Below are 23,623 nucleotides of genomic sequence, written 5' to 3' on the forward strand. Positions count from 1 at the left end.
GTCTTGTCACCTGTCTTCATAGTTCACAACAATATATATGTATACAAATATACATATAATTTTTTTTAATTTGTTTTTTTTTTGTTTCTTTTTGTTTTATTTAATAATAAATACATATTTATTTATGTATATATATGTAAGTGAATAATTTAACTACATTAGAAAAGAGAGTTGTTTTTTGCAAATTGTACACATATTTTTTATATATAACACTAGGTAGGTATGTTTTGTTGTTGTTGTATATATGCCTATGTTTTTTGTTGTATAGTTAAAGTTTATAGAGAGAAAAAATAATGTAGGTTTCTTTAGTTTCAGTGTATCCTATATATGTATGTATGTGATGAGAATTTTGCCTGCTTGCCTGCGAGCTCATCCTCTATTCATGGGCCTGAGATTCCTGCTGCACCAGCTTAAAACGTCTGGGCGATTTAATCGATCCTTGAGCATTGAACAGACTCTTCAGCTGGCCCTTTTGGGCTAATACTTTGCGTATATATCGCGCCACCAGAATTTGTGGACGCGCCTGCCATTCGTTCATCACTTCTTTGGGGGCATTGACCTGGAAAATCGGAAAATAGAAAAAATAAATTAATACAAACAATTAAAAAATGAAAAGACTTCTTGGGTACTACGAAAATTCTAAACTAATCGGATAAGGCATTCAATTTCGATTTCTAATGAATATTTTTGTCAGGACTCGATTTTTGGAGAATATTTTTAGGATGCCTAAATAAGGCGTAATTTGTTTAAAAATATTTTTCCAAGGCCTAATTAATGCCTGGATTTTTATACCCTTCACCACACTGTGGTACAGGGTATTATGTCTTTGTGCATATGTTTGTAACAGGCAAAATGAAACGAGAATAAGGTCTAGAATGATGTGTTTTAAGTTTCCTGAAAATCGGTTCAGATTTAGATATAGCTCCCATATATCTCTTCGTCCGATTTTAGGTAAATGGTGCACCAAAGACCCTATATATCTTTCGATTTGCACGAAATTTGGCATAGCGTACTGAATTAAGTCTAGAATAGTGTGTGCAAAGTTTGGTGAAAATCGGTTCAGATTTAGATATAGCTCCGATATATATCTTCGTCCGATTTAAGTTAAATGGTGTACCAAAGTCCCTATATATCATTCGATTTGCACGATATTTGGCATAGCGTACTGAATTAAGTCTAGAATGATGTGTGCAAAGTTTCGTGAAAATCGGTTCAGATTTAGATATAGCTCCCGTATATATTTTCGTCCGATATACGTAAATGGTGCACAAAGGTCCCTGGAATTCTTTTCATTTGCACGAATTTTGTCATAGCGTACAGAATTAAGTCTAGAATAATGTGTGCAAAGTTTCGTGAAAATCGGTTCAGATTTAGATATAGCTCCCATATATATTTTCGTCTGATATATTTTCAAGGTCGTAGATGTTTATACCCTTCATCACACTGTGGTACAGGGTATTATGTCTTTGTGCATATGTTTGTAACAGGCAAAAGGAAACGAGATAGACCCATAGTTCCTTTTGAGAATATGCATAGAATCACTTTCTGAGTCGATTTATGCATGTCCGTCCGTCCGTCCGTCTGTCCGTCTGTTGGTGTTAAATTGTAAACAAAGTACAGGTCGCATTTATAATCCGATTTAGATGAAATTTGGCATAGGTCACTTATTCGGCCCAAGGACGAACCCTATTGAAATTGGGAAAAATCGGTTCAGATTTAGATATAGCTCCCATATATATATTTAACCGATTTAATGTAAACGGTCCCTATATATCTTTCGATTTGCACGAAATTTGGTACAGCCTAATCAATTAGGTCTAGAATGATGTCTGCCAAGTTTCGTGAAAATCGGTCCAGATTTAGATATAACTCCCATATATAGTTTCGTCCGATTTCATGTAAATGGTGCTCCAAAGTCCCTATATATCTTTCGATTTGCACCAAATTTGGCAAAACGTACTGAATTGAGCCTAGAATTATGTCTGCCAAGTTTCGTGAAAATCGGTCCACATTTCTATATAGCTTCCATATAGTTTCGTCCGATTTCATGTAAATGGTGGACCAAAGTCTCTATATATCTTTCGATTTGCACGAAATTTGACAGACATAGCCCAACGGATGACCTATTTATATTTGTTTGAAGTCGATTTACATACTTTATGGATAGATCTAGGTAGATTCACATTTAGATAAATATCACATATTTTATTTCATCCAATTTCATGTTAATAGTTCTGTTTAATATACCCATAGTGGTGAAGGGTATCATATAGTCGGCCCCGTCCGACTTTACTACTTTCCTTACTGGTTTTTGTATGATTTTTGGGGAAAATCCTTCTAAATGTCTACTCTATAAGGGATCTACTCTCTATTCTATTCCATATTAATATCAATTGAGAATTCAAACTCCATCACAAAAATTATGCCGCATTTTGGGAAAAAACGTTACAGAGTGTGAGAAAATTGTTTAAGAAATTCAGCACTCCTTGGTCACCCCCTATCTTACCTGATCACCGTTGAGACGATTCAGCAAGGCCACACAGACAACGGCAGCCTTAATGCCAGCATGATATGTAAGGGCAGCAAAAATGGTACTCTCCATTTCGATGTTGACAACACCGTTGTCCGCCAGCGTTTGTAAATAGGCCATTTTATCGGCTTCGGTAAAATCACAGAATGCGCCATCCAAGCGGCCTTGACCTGAAATAGGGGGAATAATATATTTTTTTATAATTTTCTCTTTTAAAAAATATTTTTTTATTACAGACCTTCATAGAAATCATTGGTACACAATGTCTTGCCAATAATGGTGTCATAGGGATCATCGGGACTGGCCAGGGCCTTAAGTTCACGGGCCAATTTCTTATCCAATTTGGCGGGACGATGTACGGTTTTACCCAAAATGGTCTGAAAAAAAATGATTTAAATTTTTTATTTTGAATTTTTATGGGGTGGAGTTTTTTTCCATTCACTTACAAACTCATGCGAATTTCTCAACTGCCCATCGAGGGCATCCTCGGTGATGATGACAGTGCCACCCTCTACACCAATGCCACCACAAGTGCCAATTCGTATAAAGATGGGGTCATGGCACTTGGCATGATACATCAGTTTGATCATTTCGTGCATCAGAATGCTAACAGAGGGCGTTCCCATGCCGTGACTGACACAAAGCACTGGCCCAACTTTGTACATCGAATACCGATACGAGTAGGCGCTGATGTCCTGCAACATCGTGCCTGCAGGTAATTTGTAGCCGATCTCATTCATAATGAAATGTGCAAAGTTCTCCATACGCTTTGGTGTCCCGCCCATGCAAACGAACTGGAATTAGAGAAGAAGAAAAAATGATTAGAAAAAATTTTTAATCAGGCATTTTTAAAGAATATTTTTTAAAGATTCATTTTCAAGGTCCTAATAAGGCGGGGATGTTTTAAAGATTAATTTTTCAAGGTCCTAATAAGGCGTGGATTTTCAAAGATTCATTTTTCAAGGTCCTAATAAGGCGTGGATTTTTTTAAAGATTCATTTTTCAATGTCCTTAGAAGGCGTGGATTTTTTAAAGATTAATTTTTCAAGGTCCTATCTAAGGCGTGGATTTTTTAAAGAATATTTTTGAGAAGCCCTCAACCAAGGCGTGGATTTTTTAAAGAATATTTTTGAGAAGCCCTCAACCAAGGCGTGGATTTTTTAAAGAATATTTTTGAGAAGCCCTCAACCAAGGCGTGGATTTTTTAAAGAATATTTTTGAGAAGCCCTCAACCAAGGCGTGGATTTTTTAAAGAATATTTTTGAGAAGCCCTCAACCAAGGCGTGGATTTTTTAAAGAATATTTTTGAGAAGCCCTCAACCAAGGCGTGGATTTTTTAAAGAATATTTTTGAGAAGCCCTCAACCAAGGCGTGGATTTTTTAAAGAATATTTTTGAGAAGCCCTCAACCAAGGCGTGGATTTTTTAAAGAATATTTTTTCAAGGTTCATTAATTGCGGGTCAGTTACATCATATGTTTGTTGTAATATAAAGGCACGTTTTGAATCTGATTTATTTCCGTGCAGTTTGTTATGAAAATGCGCAATCATTGAAAATACCCGTGTTTGGCCTGTTATCAAATCTCGTGATGAGGCTACACAATCCGCTCAGAAAACAACAGCCGATGTAAATATTTACAAGTTTTGCATTTTGAATTTAAAACCAATTGACAGATCTTTGTAGGTGTTGTAAATGGGAAGGGGTTGACTATTACAGTTTGCGATTACCTAAGTCATTCACAAGAAGAAGAAACAAAATGAAATAAGAAATATTGAAACGTATTAGATTTGAAATTGGCGTAGCCAGAAATAGAAAAAAATGCCTTGGGGGTCTTTGGGGTACACCTCCCAGGGACCTATCTACGCTACAGTTTTCTATCAATCAATAACTACTGCTGTTATTGATGAGTGTACGTTCTCCGCTCGCTTTCTTTGTCATACGATTAGTATTTGGATTAATTATCAAATTAAAAATAAATTATTCATTTTGTTGTTGTTGCATTTTTTCTATTTTATTCAATTTATTATAATTATGCGCATTCCATTATAAACATTTAATTTGCATTTATTTTATTTATAATTTTATTATCTATTGTTTGATTGTTGTTATTGTTATTTATTTTTTTTTTTTGAATTGTGTTTCAATATCAAGGTTAGAATATGGGTCTTGTTTCGAATTTGCAATCAGTAAAGAAGAGTAGTTACTTGTTTTGTTGAATGAAATTTCGAAATTAGTGCAAAACAAATTTTAATAATTTACAAATTATTGCATAAGCCGTGAATATCAGGTTTGATAGAATTGAAAGTGGTCAAATGAATTTTGAATACCGTTAGGAATTTGCAATAAATTCAGATAGATTTTCAGAAAATATTTTTGGGGGGCCAAAAAAAAAGGGGATTTTTTATAAATACTTTTTTTCAGGGGCTATGCAAGGTGTGGATTTTTTAAAGAATATTTTTAGAGGCCTACACAAGGCGTGGATTTTTTAATCAAATAAGGCGTTGATTTTTTAAAGAATGTTGTTTCTGAGCTCAAATGAGGCCTGAATTTTTAAAGAATATTTTTTCTGTGCTCTAATAAGGCGTGAATTTGTAGCAAGCAAAAGGAAACGAGATAAACACATTGTTCCTGTTGAGAATATGCATAGAATCACTTTCTAAGTCGATTTATACATGTCCCTCTGTCCGTCCGTCCGTCTGTCCATGTTACTTTGTAAACAAAGTACAGGTCGCATTTATGTTCCGAATTGGATGAAATTTGGTATAGGTCACTTATTTGGCCCAAGGACGAACCCTATTGAAATTGGAGAAAAATCGGTTCAGATTAAGATATAGCTCCCATTATATATTTGCCCGATTTAATGTAAACGATCCCTATATACCTTTCGATTTGCACGAAATTTGGTACAGCCTAATGATTTAGGTCTAGAATGATGTGTGTTAAGTTTCCTAGAAATCGGTTCAGATTTGAATATAGCTCCCATATATATTTTCGTCCGATTTAATCTAAATGGTATACCAAAGTCCCTATATATCTTTCGATTTACACGAAATTCTGCATGGGGTACTGAATTGAGTCTAGAATGATGTGTGTCAAGTTTCTTGAAAATCGGTTCAGATTTAGATATAGCTCCCATATATTTTTCGGCCGATTTAATCGAAATGATGTGCCAAAGTCCCTAAATATCCTTCGATTTGCACGAAATTTGGCATAGCGTAAAAAATTAAGCCTAAGGTGATGTGTGTTAAGTTTCGTGAAAATCGGTTCAGATTTGGATATAGCCCCATATATATTTTCGACCGATTTTAGGTAAATAGTGCACCAAAGTCCCTAAATATCCTTAGTTTTGCACGAAATTTGGCATAGTGTACTGAATAAAGCAAAGAACGGTGTGTGTTAAATTTCGTGAAAATCGGTTCAGATTTAGATATAGCCATTTTCGTCCGATTTTAGGTAAATAGTGCACCAATGTTCCTATATACTAAATTGGTACTTGAATGACGTACATAAAGTTATGTGAAAATTGTTTCAGATTTCGATACAGCTCCCACATTTATTTTCGTCCGATTTTAGGAAAATAGTGCAACAAAGTCCCTATATAATTATCGATTTGCACGAAATTTCGTACTGAACTATGTCTAGAGTGATGTGTGCTAAGTTTCGTGAAAATCGGTTTAGATTTCTATATATTCTATATGCACCAAAGTCCCTATATATCCATCGATATATATATATATATATATATATATATATATATATAAAATAATAAAACCCTCTTTAAGAACATTTTAAATAAAGTTCCATGTTTTGAAGGTTCCATGTTTAATAAAGTTCCATGTTTGGTTTTTTTAATGCAAACTTCGTAGATCAGGGGGTACAAATTCGGCATGGCTGAACTCACTCTGAAAAATTATCAGAGTAATACACATGGAATTTTTAAACTGTACAGCAAGATTTTGGGGAGTGAAACAATTATATCGCCCTTGACAATTATATTAAGAACCTAGAAATGAAGATTCCCCACCTCTGTTTCATTTCTCTTTTTTGTTTTTGAGATGAATATATTCAACTCGTTGAGTGTAATTTTTTTTTTTGCATCATTTTCTTGAAGCGTAAATAAGTACCGTAAGGCCAAATTTTTTGACATCCAAATATTATGCCAAAATGTTGACCTGGGAAGAAATCCAATCCACTGTCAAGAAATCCAATATTCCCCGATCCTTGCTCATAAAACTTTGGGTCTATGTATATTACTAAATTTCCTATAGATGTCTGATTATGAAAAAAACTGTCGGATTCTTCTGAAATATTTAGATCAGATCCACCTTAACATCACCGAACATTTCATTCAAATCGTGAGATTCACTGCCCAAGGCCAAATGATATAGAATATCTTGATCCATGAGTTCAATGTTGGGGTTACGCAATTTGACGGTGCCATCGGAATATCTAAAATGAAAAAAATAATTAAAAATAGTTATTAATTTTAATAAATAATACTTAATTATGTAGAAAATTTTTAATATATACATATAATTAAAAAATATTTATATGAGACTCAGACCAAACTGCCTGGTCTTTTTAAAAACATTTTTCTTAAGCCTAACTAAGTTTGGAATTTTTAAAAATATTTATTATAGTCTATTAATGTTTTAAGGCCTGCTGAGGCATATCCACAAGTGCGGATTTTTTGAAAAAAGTTTTTCAAGGTCTATTGATTGAAATGTGTGGATTTTTTAATAATATTTTCCTGAGGACTACACACAAGCATGGATTGTTTAAAAATATTTATTGAAAGGGGTTTATAAAATGTTTCGCAAGCCTCTAGAGTTAATATAAGAAGAAATTTTTTTATATATGTTCCCCACCATTTTTAATCTAGAAATTTATGTATAAATCAAAAAAAAAAAATATATATATATTACCAATTATTTCGTTTTATTGTCTTTGTTTTTTTTTTCTAAAATGGAAAGTGCTGTTTTTTTTTGTTTAACGTTTGTCAATTGCATTTCCGGCTACGCTTGCAATCACATTCAAAGCTATCACAGCTATTGTTTTGCGGTGTTCCGCAATTTAGTTTCACTTTACAAGTGAAACGCATAACAAACTGCATTTCAGACAACAACAACAAAAACTACTTGAAAATACAATTGAAAATGAAAACAAACTATGTAATTACTGTGGTTCAAAATTTTGTGAAGAAATAATGAAAATTGAAATGAAAAAAATTGGAGTCGTTAAAAACGTATCGTCATCAGATTGTCATGCTGATTGAATTCTTTGGTTCGACAATTGCAGCACCAAGTTAATGGTGTTATGTTGCTCTTGTTTGCTTTGTATGTGTGTGAGTGACTAATTTTTAGACATTTCGTGTTTTATTGTTGTTGTTTTTATTTTTCTTATGAAATTTTAGTTAATTACCAGAAAATCGACAACGTTATAATTTTACCATGCACTGTGTACCGCATAGAGCGGTGCATTTTAAAGTGGTTATTTGTATCTCACAGATAGATAAATATTTACACTTACGCTGAGAGTAAAAATGGGTTAAGTTCAAAAAATTAAATTGTTTAAACAATGTTTTTTTAAAATATTTTTTAAATGGCTATCCACAGGTGTGGATTTTTTTTAAAGAATTTTTGTGACATTGAAATATCCCTATCTGACTAATTGACATATAAGAATGTTGATAACAAAGTATCAAGTTTGGCATATCAAACGCTGTGGCTGGTTGTGCAGGTATAGAAGGGTGTGTCATAACCATAAATCACCGTGTTATCAGACATTAATACGTGTATCATAGTAGAATTTGATTTATTATTATTAGTGTTTTTATATAACAAATATAAATTTCTGTTTGTTCACCGATAGACTACTGTTCCAATTAGAACCAGTAAGGAAAGTAGTAAAGACGGACTGGGCCGACTATATTATACTCTTCACCACTTGGGTATATTGTACATATGTATCCATACAATTGTATATCAATGTTCTCTTGAAGGCACATTTCGGGCAAATTTAGAGTGTCTGCGTACCATGGGACAAATTTTTGGGAAACGATTTATAGCAAAATTGATTGCACGATTTGTATTGAATCGGACGAAAATATATATGCGAGCTATTTCTAAATCGCACCCGATTTTTACTAAACTTAGCACACATCATTCTAGCCTTAATTCGGTACGTTATGACAAATTTCGTGCAAATCGAAAGATATATAGGTACTTTGGTGCACCATTTACCCTAAATCGGACGAAAATATATATGGGAGCTATATCTAAATCTGAACCGATTTTCACGAAACTTAGCACACATCACTCTAGACTTAATTTCGTACGCTGTGTCAAATTTCGTGCAAATCGAAAGATATAATGGGACTTCGGTACACTATTTACATTAAATCGGACGAATATATATATATATATGGGAGCTATATCTAAATCTAACCCGATTTTTACGAAACTTAGCACACATCATTCTAGGCTTAATTCGGTACGCTGTGCCAAATTTCGTGAAAATCGAAAGCTATTTAGGGACTTTGGTGCACCAATTACTTTAAATCGGACGAAAATATATATGCGAGGTATATCTAAATCTGAACCGATTTTTACGAAATTTAACACACACCATTCTAGACTTAATTTAGTACGCTATGTCAAATTTCGTGCAAATCGAAAGATATATAGGTACTTTGGTGCACCATTTACCCTAAATCGGACGAAAATATATATGGGAGCTAAATCTAAATCTGGACAGATTTTCACGAAACTTAGCACACATCACTCTAGACTTAATTTCGTACGCTGTGCCAAATTTCGTGCAAATCGAAAGATATAATGGGACTTCGGTACACTATTTACATTAAATCGGACGAATATATATATGGGAGCTATATCTAAATCTGACCCGATTTTTACGAAACTTTGCACACATCATACTAGACCTAATTCATTACGCTGTGCCAAATTTCGTGCAAATCGAAAGCTATTTAGGGACTTTGGTGCACCAATTACCTTAAATCGGACGAAAATATATATGGGAGCTATATCTAAATCTGAACCGATTTTTCAATTTCCAATTTCAGTAGGGTTCGTCCTTGGGCCAAATGAATGAGCTGTGCCAAATTTCATCCAATTTGAATAATAAATGCGACCTGTATTTTGTTTACAATTTAACATGGGCAGACAGACGGACGGACGTACATGCATAAATCGACTTAGAAAGTGATTCTATGTATATTCTCAAAAGGAACCATGTGTCTATCTCGTTTCCTTGTGCCTGTTACAAACATATGCACTAAGACATAATACCCTGTACCACAGTGTGGTGAAGGGTATAAAAATTTACAAAAAACTGGGCCTATTAAAAATAATCAAACTGTACCATGTAATTTGTATTTGTTCCATAATTAAATATAATTTTTTTTTAATTTAAATTTTACTTTGTTATGAATATTAGTTTGTAGAGCAATTACAATTTAATTGATACGTTCAGTTCGGGGGGGTCGCCAAATTGCTCACCTGCCCTCTTATCTCAACTACTCACGTTTCGGTGGAATTTAAAAAATGTGATAAAGGTGTTGACTTTTGAACAATTAATAGAAAATGCGACAATAAAAATGCTATCTAGTTCCGCTAACAATTTTTGTGATTTCGAAAAACAATAATAACAAAATAACCGTTGTACCTTCCACCTATCAAAAAATGTTCGAGATTTTTGCAGATAATGCAATCAGAACCGTGTCATACAATACAATGCATCATGTGGTGGTGTTGAGATCGAGAATAGCTTAATTCAATAAAGGCTCAACATAGCCAAATACATTAATATTTCAAAAAAGTCACAGGTGTGGATTTTTTAATAAAAATATTTTCTTCAAAGCTCAGTCGAGCTCTATGCAGGGTTGGTTTTTTAAAGGATATTTCCTTCAAAGATTTTTTATATAACATTTTTTTATAACACTTTTATATTTTTTTTGATTTTTTAAATAACAATTTTTTGAAGGCTCAATAGGCCTAACAAAGCGTTTATTTTGTTAATGCTTTTTTCAAGTCCTACCAAAGACGTTTTCTCTTTTATGAATATTTACCAAGACCCGAAGGCTCACCAGTGCTCTAGGCGTGGTTTCTTTTATGAATATCTTTCAGAGTTTTTAAAAAATATTTTTTAAGGCTCGAAAGAGCTCTAAAGCCAAATGCGATCATTTTCCCACAAAACTATTTTTTTGTTGGTTTAGGAAACAAAGTAATTAAAAATAAATGCAATGACGTTAAAACGCAGTAAGCTCACCTTGTGACCTAATGAATACAAATTAATAAAAAAACAACAACATTTTAATTCATTTGTTGGGCGATAAGAACCTACGGATTTTTTCATGTTCGAAGCTTTTTTTGAACTTAACGAACATTCGTATTAAGGTGAGGCCAAAAAAATTCACAGATAAGGATTTTTTTACAATGATGATGGACGACTACCTACCGCAAGCTAAATGAAATTAATAGCATATAATCTGAAATATATATATATATACATATATGTTCATATATATGTAAATATGATTCACAACAAAGTCAGTGTCAAGGGGACTGATAACAAAATTGCGTATTTTTTCAAAAATCGTTCATTACGGGGACCGTCCAGAATGCTCTAGGTTAAAAAATTTGGATTTTTTTAAAAATATTTTTTCATAGATCCTCATCCACGCGATGCTTAAATTTTTTTTTCATAGATTCACAGAGGCGTGGAGTTAGAAAAATATAAAAAATCCGAGCCTAAAATTGTGTTGAGCCCTGAAGAATATTCCTTTAAAACTCTGAGCCTAAGACTGCGTTGAGCCTTTAAAAATCTGAGCCAAAGACTGCGTTGAGCCTTGAAAAATATTCATTTAAAAATCTGAGCCTAAGACTGCGTTGAGTCTTGAAAATATTCGTTTAAAAATCTACGCATATGGCTGTGTTGAGCCTTGAATGAAATTTCATTAAAAACCACGTCTAAGGCCGTGTTGAGCCTTGGAAAAATATTCATAAAGAAATCACGCCTAAGACTGGGTTGGGCCTCCTAACGCTACGCCCTAGTCTATGTCTAGCCTTGGAAAAATATTATTAAAAAGGCTGTGTTGAGCCTTCAAAAAAAAACTATATGCCTAAGGCAATGTTGAGCCTTGGAAAAAAGCCTTAAAATTACGCTTAAGGATATTTTGAGCCTTGGAAAAAATATTCTTAAAATAAACCAAGGCTATGACTGTGTTGAGCCTACAAAAAAACTACGCCTTATGTTATGTTGAGCCTTGGAAAAAATATTTTTAAAAGAAATCTCGCCTATGGCTATGTTGAGGTCTCAAAAACCAAGTCTAAGGCTATTTTGAGCCTTAAAAACAATATTCTTAAAAGAAACCACACCTATGGCTGTGTTGAGCCTTCAAAAACCTATGCCTTAGGTTATGTTGAGCCTTGGAAAAAAATATTCTTAAACAAACCACGCTTAAGGCTGTGTTGAACCTTGCCAAAAAAAAAACTTCTAAGGGTGTCTAAAATTACGACTAATGCTGTGTTGAGCCTTGCCAAAAATATTCTTAAAAGAAACCACAAAAACTATGTTGAATATTCATGTTGAGCCTTCGAAAAAATATTCGAAACGCATAAGGCTGTATTGAGCCTTGGAAAAAAATCTTTAAAGAAACCACGCCTTAGCTTCTGTTGAGCCTTGGAAAAAAATCTTTAAAGAAACCACGCCTTAGCTTCTGTTGAGCCTTCGAAAAAATATTCTTAAATGAAACCACGCCTTAGCTTCTGTTGAGCCTTCGAAAAAATATTCTTAAAAGAAACCACGCCTTAGCTTCTGTTGAGCCTTGGAAAAAATCTTTAAAGAAACCACGCCTTAGATTTGTTTAGCCTTGGAAAAAATCTTTAAAGAATCACGCCTAAGGCCTGGGACTGTGGTGAGCATTGAAAATTACGTATATTTTTAAAATCCACGCCATAAAAATATTCTTAGGCTGCGCTGAGCATTCTACAATTGTTTTTGTTCCTTTAAAAAAGTCAAGCCTAAATCTCTGTTGAACCTTGGAAAAAAATATTCTTAAAAGAAAACACGCCCATCGATGCGTTGAGACTTTACAAAAACATTCGTTTAAAAAAATCACACCAATTGTCTAAGCTTTCATTTTTTTTTTTTAAATACACTCAAAAATCCCGCATTTGGCAATGTTGAGTCTTACATTTTTTTATTTTTTATTTTATTTATTTATTTATTTTTTTGAAACCTGATAGGTCTTCTGAAACCTGATAGGTACCTTGAATCTTTTTTTTTTTGCAGACAATGTGTTATGTTTTTCTAATTTCAGATGTCAAAACATAATTCAACAAAATATTGGGGGTACTACTAATAAATACCACATCGTACCATAACACATTCTATATTCATATAAATACTAATTGGAATTTACAAAAACAAAACTACTACTGACGTCAATAAAATGTATGTTATGACTATAAAAAAATGATGCGACTTTTTCAATTTATTTCATCTTATTTTTTGTTGTTGCTATTATTGTTATTGAATTGTTGTTGTCGTTTTTTTCCTAATATTTATTTGTTTATAATTTTCTTATAAACAGAAGAAAATCGTATGACAATTTTTTTTTGCAGACGGACCATTAATATAAATAATAATAACAGACAAAAAAAAAACAAGAAAAATCAACAACATGAAATGAAAATGAAAACTGTTTACATTGAGAAAAGGGTATTGGTCATAGACCCTTAAGGCTAATGAGGCAGATGACTTCGATGATCGAAAGTGCACACATACAAACTATTAAATATACCTACATTGACATTTCAAGGTAAAGGGATAAGGGATTTCTCCTTCTAATACCCCTCATTAGAAGGAGAAATCCCTTATGTGTCATTTTTTCTATAATTATTTCGAACAGTCAGTGTTCATAACATTTTGCTCTGGATTTAAATTAATTCAACCGCATATTACTCTACTGAATTATAATTTTCTCAGACAAATCACGTTTTTTCCTATTTGTTGCTTGTTCTCAGAAATAATCGAGAAAAAAAACAAATATTTTTAAATACCTAATAAATAAAATTAAATTTTGAACACGAGCCAAATTGTGACGATGCCGCCAAAAATATATATTTCCCACGAGGAAAACAAAAACTATAGTATTATACAAAGAAAAAGAAGAAGACAAATTGTTGAAAGCTGTACAACCGAAAAAAAAAACAGAAAACAAATTTTACCGCAGAATTGCAAAAGAAAAACAAAAAATGGCAGAAGAGAGATGACAATATGTGATGAATTAAAAAAGAACATTTTGCGACTCGATACAATTTTTAGGGCTGAATAATTTTTTAAAGAATATATAGAAAATATTTTCCAAGGCTCAACGCTGTCCTTAAAATCAAGACTCTGGCAGTGTAGAGTCTTCTTAAAAGAAAGTACGCATAAGACAGACAAAAACCACGCCTTAGCCCCTGTTGGGTCTTGAAATATTCCTTTCAAAAAGCCATGCTTTAGACTCTGTTAAACCTTGAAAAATATTTCTTTCAAAACAACCATACCTTAGCCTCTTCTAGGCATTCCCCTCAACAGAGCTACATGCGTTGATTTTTTGAGGCTCAACAGAAACAGAGTTGAGCGCTTTTAAAGAACAGTCGTATTTTTAAAATATATTTTTAAGGCTTTAAACAACCCTAGGCATTGCTTAATTTTTAAATATTTATGAAAAGTTAAGATCAGACTTAGGCGTGATTTCGCTAAATAATATTTTTTCAACGCTTAACCGTGGTGGTTTTCTTAGGAATAATTTTTCAAGGTCTCTTGTAATCCTATTTTTAATGCTCAGAGCAGCTATAGGCTTGGATTTTTTAAAGACTAGAGCTTAAGAGATGGTTACTTTCAGAAATATGTTTTTAAGGCTCTAATCTCGTGGATTTTTTAAGGCCCAGAAGAGCCTTAGACGTGGTCTCTTTTAAGAATATTTTTTAAGGCCCAGAAGAGCCTTAGGCGTGGTCTCTTTTAAGATTTTTTTTTGAGTCCCAGAAGAGCCTTAGGCGTGGTATTTTTAAGAATATTTTTTGAGTCCCAGAAGAGCCTTAGGCGTGGTCTTTTTTAAGAATATTTTTTAAGGCCCAAAAGAGCCTTAGGCGTGGTTTCCTTTAAGAAAAATTTTTAAGGCCTAGAAGAGCCTTAGGCGTGGCCTCTTTTAAGAATATGTTTAAGGCTCGGTACAGCCTTAGGCGTGGTTTCTTTTAAGAATATTTTTAAGGCTCAGAACAGCCTTAGGCGTGGTTTCTTTTCAGAATATTTTTTAAGGTTCGGAACAGCCTTAGGCATGGTTTCTTTTAAGAATATTTTTAAGGTTCGGAACAGCCTTAGGCATGGTTTCTTTTAAGAATATTTTTTAAGGCACAGAAGAGCCTTAGGCGCAGTCTATTTTTTAAGGCCCAGAAGAGACTTAGGCGTGTTCTATTTTTTAAGGCCCAGAAGAGACTTAGGCGTGGTTTCTTTTAAGAATATTTTTTAAGGCCCAGAAGAGCCATAGCCATAATATATATTTTTATTAGGTCAAAAATATGGAATTTTGAACATTATCAGCGAAATGTTCTGAATTTTTTTTAGAAGGATTCTCCGGGTCAAATTGTAGGATTTTTAAAAAAAATATTTTTTTAAGGACTTTTAGGATTTTTATTTAGGAATATGTTTTGAAGGACAATCAGGGCACAAATCTTGAATATTTTGAATGGACTATCAGTGTAATATTCTTGGATTTTTGAAGCCTTATTGATTTTAAAAGTTATTGATTTTAAAAACTAGGAATATCCTTAGCTCCTAAAGCAAACATTTTTAACAATGTTTTTCACTGGATCCTCAGTTTGGGATTTCTTTTTTAGAAAAATTTTTTTTTCCAAAGTCTCAGCAAGGTATGACTTTTCAAAGAACATTTTTTCTACTGCCTATCAGAGGTGGAATTTTTTATAGAAGGCCTATAAAAGGCGTGGACTTGTTTATTAAAGAATATTTTTTCCAAGGCCTCAGCAAGGGGTTCATTTTTAAATAACATTTTTTCCACGGCATCCGCAAGGCTTATATTTTTTTCCAAGGCCTATTAGTGAAGAATTTTTTTAAAGAATATTTACGAGGCGTGGATTTTTAAAGAATAGTTTTGAGAAACCCTTTTCTTTTGAAAACCCCTTAATAAGGCGTCAATTTGTTTAAATATCTCTTTTTTTGTTAAAAACTCTTAATAAGTCGTAATTTTAAAAATGATTTTTTGGGCATCCTGCCGTGCATTTTTTACAGAATTATTTGGCAAATATTTTTAAAGAACACTTTTTCAGGGCTTAATTAAATCGTGTATTTTTAAAGAATATTTTTGAGAGGCCTACAAAAGCGTATATTTTTTCAATATTTTCTTGAGAAATCCTCAATAAGACGTGAATTTTATTCAAAATATTTTTTCAGAGGGATTTTTTTAAATAATAAGGCGTCAATAAGGCGTGCGTTTTTAAAAATATTCCTTACAAAGGTTCTTCATATAACGATGCACACTTGTGTTTCCTTTTGGGTCTTTCAACAGTTACATCTCTGACTGACACCCCTATTTTTTTGACCACCTCTCAACATTTTTAACATTGGACATTGATCCACCACCATTCACCGCCATTTATTTTATATACAAAAAACTGTGCGGCCAGCTGTTACCATGTCGAAATTTTGCCATATCCTCCCTGCTTACCTTGTGTGTTTGCGAACTTCTTCGTAGATATCCTCTTCATCATCTGCGGCAGCTACTTGGCTACCATTTCCGTTGGCATGGGCAGGATCAAAACGATTTTTATAGTCATGATGTGAGTGATGGTGGCGATCGACTTCATCGAGTTGTATACCGGTGGGTGGCATTGTGTGATGTGTTTGTGATTTTTTCTCGATCTTTTTGAAAGGGCACTTCCAAAATTTATATTTTCTTCTTTTTAATGTGAGTTATGTGCACAGAAATTTCTAGAGCTTGGTATATTTCACTTCAGTTTAAAACGCACAGCGCTCAATTGCAACAGTTTGGGTTACGGTCTGGTCGAAAACGAAACGAACAAAACCGGATGATACGAACGCGTCAACGTCTAAATATCAACTGATGTGTTTTAGCATTGTTTAATGATCTTTTATTAAACAAAAAGTAGACACACAAAACGTAAACACAACCAAGCCACAGCCACGGAGGGTCGTCGTAGGCACAGAGGTGCCTGAGGGGTTGTTAAGGTGGGTAAACAAACAGCAACAGTGCTATACCTCCTCTACCTCTAACCAATGAGACTAAAAAGTGTTTTAGATGCGATACGGTTCCCCATGTGCTATATGTGTGCATACATGCACACATATTTGAAAATTAGATGGAGAGAGAGTGAGCTCTCATGCATACGTAGCTATCTATCTGCATGGTATGCAGCCGTTATGAGCAAATACTTGATGATGAATGGCAAGCAAAAACAAAAAAGTGAACAAAATATAACAATTTAAATCAAACACACACACATACACATTTGCACAAAGGTGCAGAAAGTCTACACATACACATCAACCATAAGTAATTAGTCTCTCTCTGTGGCTCTCTTTAATAAATTGCATGACAGATGCACTTCTGGTCAATTATAGCTGCATTCCAGTGATGACCATATGTAAGCAAGTCTGACTTTAACACTCCCACACACATACATGTGTGTGTGTATGTGTGTGTAAAATTTAAATCTCCCCTATGGCTTCCCAATATTAGCAATTTTGCATACCTTAAATTCGGGTAATCACCCTTAATCCGCACACACAGCTGCAAACGTTGAGAGGACAGAACAGAAAATGCAACAGATGCACTACGTTGCGAAATTATACCATAAGCGTCGAAAGTAAATTTGAATAATAAACCAGTAAGGAAAGTAGTAAAGTCGGACTGGGCCGACTATATGATACCCTTCACCATTTTCGGTATATTCTACATATGTATCCTAACAGATGTAGCGTGTTTGTTATATGTCTATATCTGAACCGATTACAGGAAACCTTGCCAGAGACTAATTTATATTACTTCAGTACGTTGTGTCAATCGGCCTAGCAACATCATTCTAGACTAAATTCAGTACCCTATACCAAAATTCGTGCAAATCGAAAGATATATGGGAATTTGGTGCACCAATTACCTTAAATCGGACGAAAATATATATGGGAGCTACATCTAAATCTGAACCGATTTTCACGAAACTTAACACACATCATTCTAGACCTTATTCATTGCGCTGTGTCAAATTTCGTCCAAATCTAATGATATATAGGGACCATAGTGGAATATTTACCTAAAATCGGGCGAAAATATATATTGGAGCCATATCTAAATCTGAACCGATTTTCACGAAACTTTGCACACATCATTCTAGATTTAATTCAAATCGAAAGATATATAGGGACTTTTGTACACCATTTACCTTAAATCGGACGAGAATATAAGCGGGAGCTATATCTAAATCTGAACCGATTTTCACGAAACTTTGCACACATCATTCTAGACTTAATTCAGTACGCTATGCGAAATTTCATGCAAATCGAAAGATGTATTGGGACATTAGTGGACTATTTACCTAAAATCGGGCGAAACTATATATGGAAGCTATATCTAAATCTGAACCGATTTTCACGAAACTTGGCACACATCATTCTAGACCTAATTCAGTAGGCTGTACCAAATTTCGTCCAAATCGAAAGATTATTTAGGGACTTTGGACCTTAAATCGGACGAAAATATAAATGGGAGCTATATCTAAATCTGGACCGATTTTTCCCAATTTCAATAGGGTTCGTCCTTGGGCCAAACAAATGAGCTGTGCCAAATTTCATCCAATTCGGATCATAAATGCGACCTGTACTTTGTTTACAATTTAACATGGACAGACGGACGGACGGACATGCATAAATCGACTCAGAAAGTGATTCTATGCATATTCTAAAAAGGAACCATGAGTCTATCTCGATTATTTTTGCCTGTTACAAACATATGCACAAATCTGAACCGATTTTCACGAAACTTTGCACACATCATTCTAGACTTAATTCAGTACGCTATGCGAAATTTCATGCAAATCGAAAGATGTATTGGGACATTAGTGGACTATTTACCTAAAATCGGGCGAAACTATATATGGAAGCTATATCTAAATCTGAACCGATTTTCACGAAACTTGGCACACATCATTCTAGACCTAATTCAGTAGGCTGTACCAAATTTCGTCCAAATCGAAAGATATTTAGGGACTTTGGACCTTAAATCGGACGAAAATATAAATGGGAGCTATATCTAAATCTGGACCGATTTTTCCCAATTTCAATAGGGTTCGTCCTTGGGCCAAACAAATGAGCTGTGCCAAATTTCATCCAATTCGGATCATAAATGCGACCTGTACTTTGTTTACAATTTAACATGGACAGACGGACGGACGGACATGCATAAATCGACTCAGAAAGTGATTCTATGCATATTCTAAAAAGGAACCATGAGTCTATCTCGATTATTTTTGCCTGTTACAAACATATGCACAAAGACATAATACCCTGTACCACAGTGTGGTGAATGGTATAAAAAAGACCTCAACCAAGGCGTGGATTTTTAAAGAATATTTTTGAGAAGACTTCAGCCAAGGCGTGGATTTTTTAAAGAATATTTTTGAGAAGACTTCAGCCAAAGAGTGGATTTCTTAAAGATCATTTTTGAGAAGACCTCAACCAAGGCGTGGATTTTTTAAAGAAGACTTTTTGAGAAGACCTCAACCAAGGCGTGGATTTTTTAAAGGCTATTTTTGAGAAGACTTCAACCAATGTGTTTTTTTAAGAATATTTGTTTTAAGGCGTGGATTTATTAAAAAAAATATTTTTTCAGGGCCCATACAAGGCCTGGATTTATTAAAGAATATTTTTTTCAGGGCCTATACAAGGCCTGGATTTATTAAAGAATATTTTTTTCAGGGCCTATACAAGGCCTGGATTTATTAAAGAATATTTTTTTCAGGGCCTATACAAGGGGTGGATTTATTAGAATTATTTTATATTTTTTCAAATATTTTATTAAAATGTCTGTGCATCAATTTCATACGCCTTCTGTAACAATATATATTTTTTGCATCTGCCTAGACGATTCATCAATTTGTTCATTGTGGTTGTTCCTGTGTGTTCGTGTGTCCGTGCGTCCTATAAACATCATTTTTTGCACTTTAAGAGGGGGTCAATTGTCCGACAACGAGAACAAGTTCAGGTTTAAATTCACTGCCAACGAAGTTGATGCAGCAGCTGATTTTGCAATTGTTGCTGCTCTCTAAAATAATGCAGTGATTCTCCCGCAGATTATATTCATCTCTTCGGAATTTTTATATGTTCTAAGGCAACCAAAATGGCAAATGACTTAACTGCAATTTTTAAGAGGCAGAATTTCTGCAGAATTGGAATGCAGCGATTTAAAAAAAATAATCTCTGTTTGTATTTTTACATCACTCGGCAAATTAATTATAATGTTTGTTTATACCGTACTTGCTTTTATTTAAATAATTTATTACTCAAAAATAAATAGTGGATAGCCATTTGAATATTTTTTTGTCGGATGTTGAGGTAAGACCACAAACACTTCTCGTGATCATTATCGTGAAATAAATAACGAAATGTATTATTCAATCGATGTAATTGTTGGTGGCCCTAATATGTCCAACGGCATACTGGCTCGTGTAACCTTCGATGATGTGTTGTGGCAATTACAGGTTGTAAAAAAATACATTTTGAATTGCGATTGCAGTTAGCTATGGAGAAACAAATATGGGGAATACCCTTGAACGTAGTAGGAACTTGTAGTACTGCAAATAGTTTGCTTCCAATAAGATATTTCACAAATATAAATTGGCCTTATCTGGAGCATTTACAAAGGACATCTGACTAAATTCCTTAATGATGGCAAATATTATTCAAAAAAATCACGCCTTGGTTGAGGGCTTCTCCAAAATATTCCTAAATAATCCCCGCCTTAGATTACTTACTTAGTTGGCTTGTGACAGAACTTTCGTTCCATAAACCGAGCTGAGAAAATATTTCCAGGCGCGTCGGTCTTTTGTGCAGTTTTTCCAATTTGAAAGACTATTTTCGGCAATGTTGTTTTCGCCTTGATATATCCATCGGTTTCGTGGCCTTCAGCTGGTTCGCTTTTGTATGCCTTCTGGGCTGGGGCATCCTCATCCATTCTCACAACATGATCTAACCAACGTCGTCGCTGCAGCTCAATATTTCCAACAATGTCAATGTCCGAGAATAGATGGTACAACTCATGGTTCATTCGACGGCGATATTCACCGTCAACGCAGATCGGCCCATAGATCTTTCCGATTTTCCGATTTTTCTCTCAAACACTCCAAGAGCTGCCTCATCTGCTTGCGTAAGTACCCATGCTGCAGATCCATATAACAGCACGGGTAGTATCAGCGTCTTGTAGAGTGTTTGGTCTGGCGAGAGGTGGCCTTGCTTTTGAGTTGTTTGCACACAATCCTTCTCCGAATTTCAAAACTGATGTCATTCGGTTTAGATATATACGATATATAAAATCTTTATCCACCTCGAATCTGTACTTCTCAAGTTCCACAATTGGTCCGAGTCTACTGGAAGTCTAGCGCGTTGATACCATCAGCTTGGTCTTCTAGCCGTTTACTGCCAGACCCACTTTGGCAGACTCCTTCTCAATTTGTTCAAAGGTGGCTGTTATCGCTCTCAATGTTCGACCCATTATATCGATGTCATCCGCGCAGGCGAGTAGCATGTGTTGTTTGGTATACAGACCTTTTCCAGCAGGATGTTAAAAACGTCACACGACAAACTATCATCTTATCTGAATCCTCGTTCGGTATTAAAGGGCTCCGATAGGTCCTTTCCGACTTTAACTGCTGATCTTATGCCTGTTAAAGTTATCCTGCATAGCCGAATTAATTTCGCAGGAATGCCAAACGCAGACATGGCTTTATACACCTCTGAACGGATAGGGCTGTCGAATGCGGCTTTATAGTCGACGAATAGGTGAAAAGTGTCGATGTGTTTTTCGTGAGTTTTTTTCCAGGATTTGGCGCAGAGAGAAAATCTGGTCGATGGTGGACTTGCCATGTTTGAAGCCGCATTGGTATGGTCCAATAATGTCGTTGACCATTGGCTTCAGTCGTTCACACAGCACGCTGGATAGCACTTTGTATGCGATGGGAAGGATACTTATTCCTCTATGATTGGCACATATTGTATTGTCTCCTTTTTTGTGCACGGGACACAGGATGCTGAGGTTCCAATCATTGGACATGCATTCTTCTAGCCAAATTGTACTAATCAGCTAGTGCATTCTCCTTACCAGCATCTGACCACCAGTCTTGAAAATTTCGGCTTATAACCCACCAGTCTTGAAAAGTTCGGCTTATTCTTCAGCCGATTGATTGATATTCTGACTTCATACCGTCATACACTCTATACCGTCATCTCTTATTGGTTGTGGGGTAACTTCTTCACCGCCACTATTTGACACCAGATGTTTCTCTAAAATGCTCCTTCCAGATCCTCAGCAAGCTGTCTGTATCTGTCACCAGGTTTCCTTCTTTATCTCTACAGGAGGATGTGCCGGCACCAAAGCCTTCGGTTTGGTGTTTTACCCGTTGGTAGAATTTTCGGGCGTCATTCTGACTCCTGTACATCTGGATTTGCTCACGCTCACGTTTTTCTTGCTCTTTCTTCTTTTTTTTCTGAAAACACGTTTCCCCTATCTCCTTTTCTCCCGATAGTTTTCCATCCCATTACGTGTTGCTACTACTGTCCGCAGGGTTGCCCTATACGCTGCGTTTTTTATATCAGTAGCATTACAACACTTCTGATCGAACCACGGATTTCTTGATAGGCCTTGAAAAAAATATTTTAAAATATCCACGCATAGTTATAGACCATAAATCAACGCCTTTTTGAGGGCCTCTCAAAAATATTCTTAAAAAATCCAGGCCTTATTTGAGGTCTTCTCAAAAAGTCTTCTTTGAAAAATCCACGCCTTGGTTAAGGGCTTCACTAAAATATTCTTTAAAAAAAGCCACGTCTTGGTTGAGGGCCTCTCAAAAAGTCCGATAAGTCTTCTTTAAAAATACACACCTTGGTTGAGGGCTTCTCTAAAATATTCTTGAAAAATCCACGCCTTTTTGAAGGCTTCTCTAAGATGTTCTTTAAAAAATCCACACTTTGTTTGAAGGCTTCTCAAAATATTCTTTAAAAAATCCACGCCTTGGTTGAGGGCTTCTCAAAAAGTCTTCTTTAAAAAATCGGCGCCTTGGTTGAGGGCTTCTCTAAAATATTCTTTAAAAATCCGCGCCTAGTTAGAAAAAATGTTCTGCAAATGATTTTACGTCGTAGTTAAATTGTCATTTTTTTGCATTTTTTTAATAGCCTGCCAGTATAACTGTCGCTGGCATTGGTTGATATTTTGTAAAAATTTATATTACATTACTGGGCTACTCAGGTTTCCCTCCACTTTCCCCCAAAAAAGTAGGTTCGGAAAGAGAATATATACCGTACGGCGTAATATTTCCTACATTTCCATTACAGAAGACCCAATGTGTCTGGGACATATGTATGTGTGTATGTACAAGTATATGACTGTCATCCGATAAGATACCACACCGTTACTCACAGCTGATAAACCGACGAATGTCGTGTGGTTGGACGGACGGTACGTCGGTCTGATTCCGATACCGATGATGCAGTCATAAAAATAAATTGTAATTTGCATTTATTACGTCAGTAATGTCAGATTGAATTTTGTGTAATATTTTTTTTTACATTGATAGGCAGGCTGGCAGTTATGTGGGGTGGGGGTAATGATCGGAGGCTGATGTATGTAAATTGGAAATTATATGTAATGGAAAATATGTGTGTACACAGTTAAGTGTGCAATAAAGCCCGTTGACAGGTCATCATGAGCATCTACATCCACTTCGAATATAATATTTATATGCGATTTCAGTAAATGCCTTCGCCTCGTCCTGTCCACCCACCTCTC

General features: G+C 34.8%; 1 protein-coding gene across 1 annotated transcript in view; it reads right to left on the reverse strand.

Annotated features, from left to right (window-relative positions):
• Nucleotides 1–373: 373 nt before the first annotated feature.
• LOC133326296 (uridine phosphorylase 1) overlaps nt 374–23,623 on the reverse strand; it is a 28,917-nt gene continuing 5,667 nt past the window's right edge. Inside the window, exons 2-6 of the mRNA XM_061534972.1 lie at nt 6,855–6,978; nt 2,977–3,324; nt 2,769–2,907; nt 2,507–2,700; nt 374–559 (exon numbers count right to left, since the gene is read on the reverse strand). Of these exons, the coding sequence (XP_061390956.1) occupies nt 377–559; nt 2,507–2,700; nt 2,769–2,907; nt 2,977–3,324; nt 6,855–6,978 (988 nt within the window). The 3' untranslated portion in view covers nt 374–376. The remainder of the gene's footprint in view (nt 560–2,506; nt 2,701–2,768; nt 2,908–2,976; nt 3,325–6,854; nt 6,979–23,623) is intronic.

This window comes from Musca vetustissima, unplaced genomic scaffold, assembly GCF_032173495.1.
Source record: "Musca vetustissima isolate MV318-11 ecotype Yass unplaced genomic scaffold, APGP_CSIRO_Mvet_v1 utg22703, whole genome shotgun sequence".
NCBI lineage: Eukaryota > Metazoa > Arthropoda > Insecta > Diptera > Muscidae > Musca > Musca vetustissima.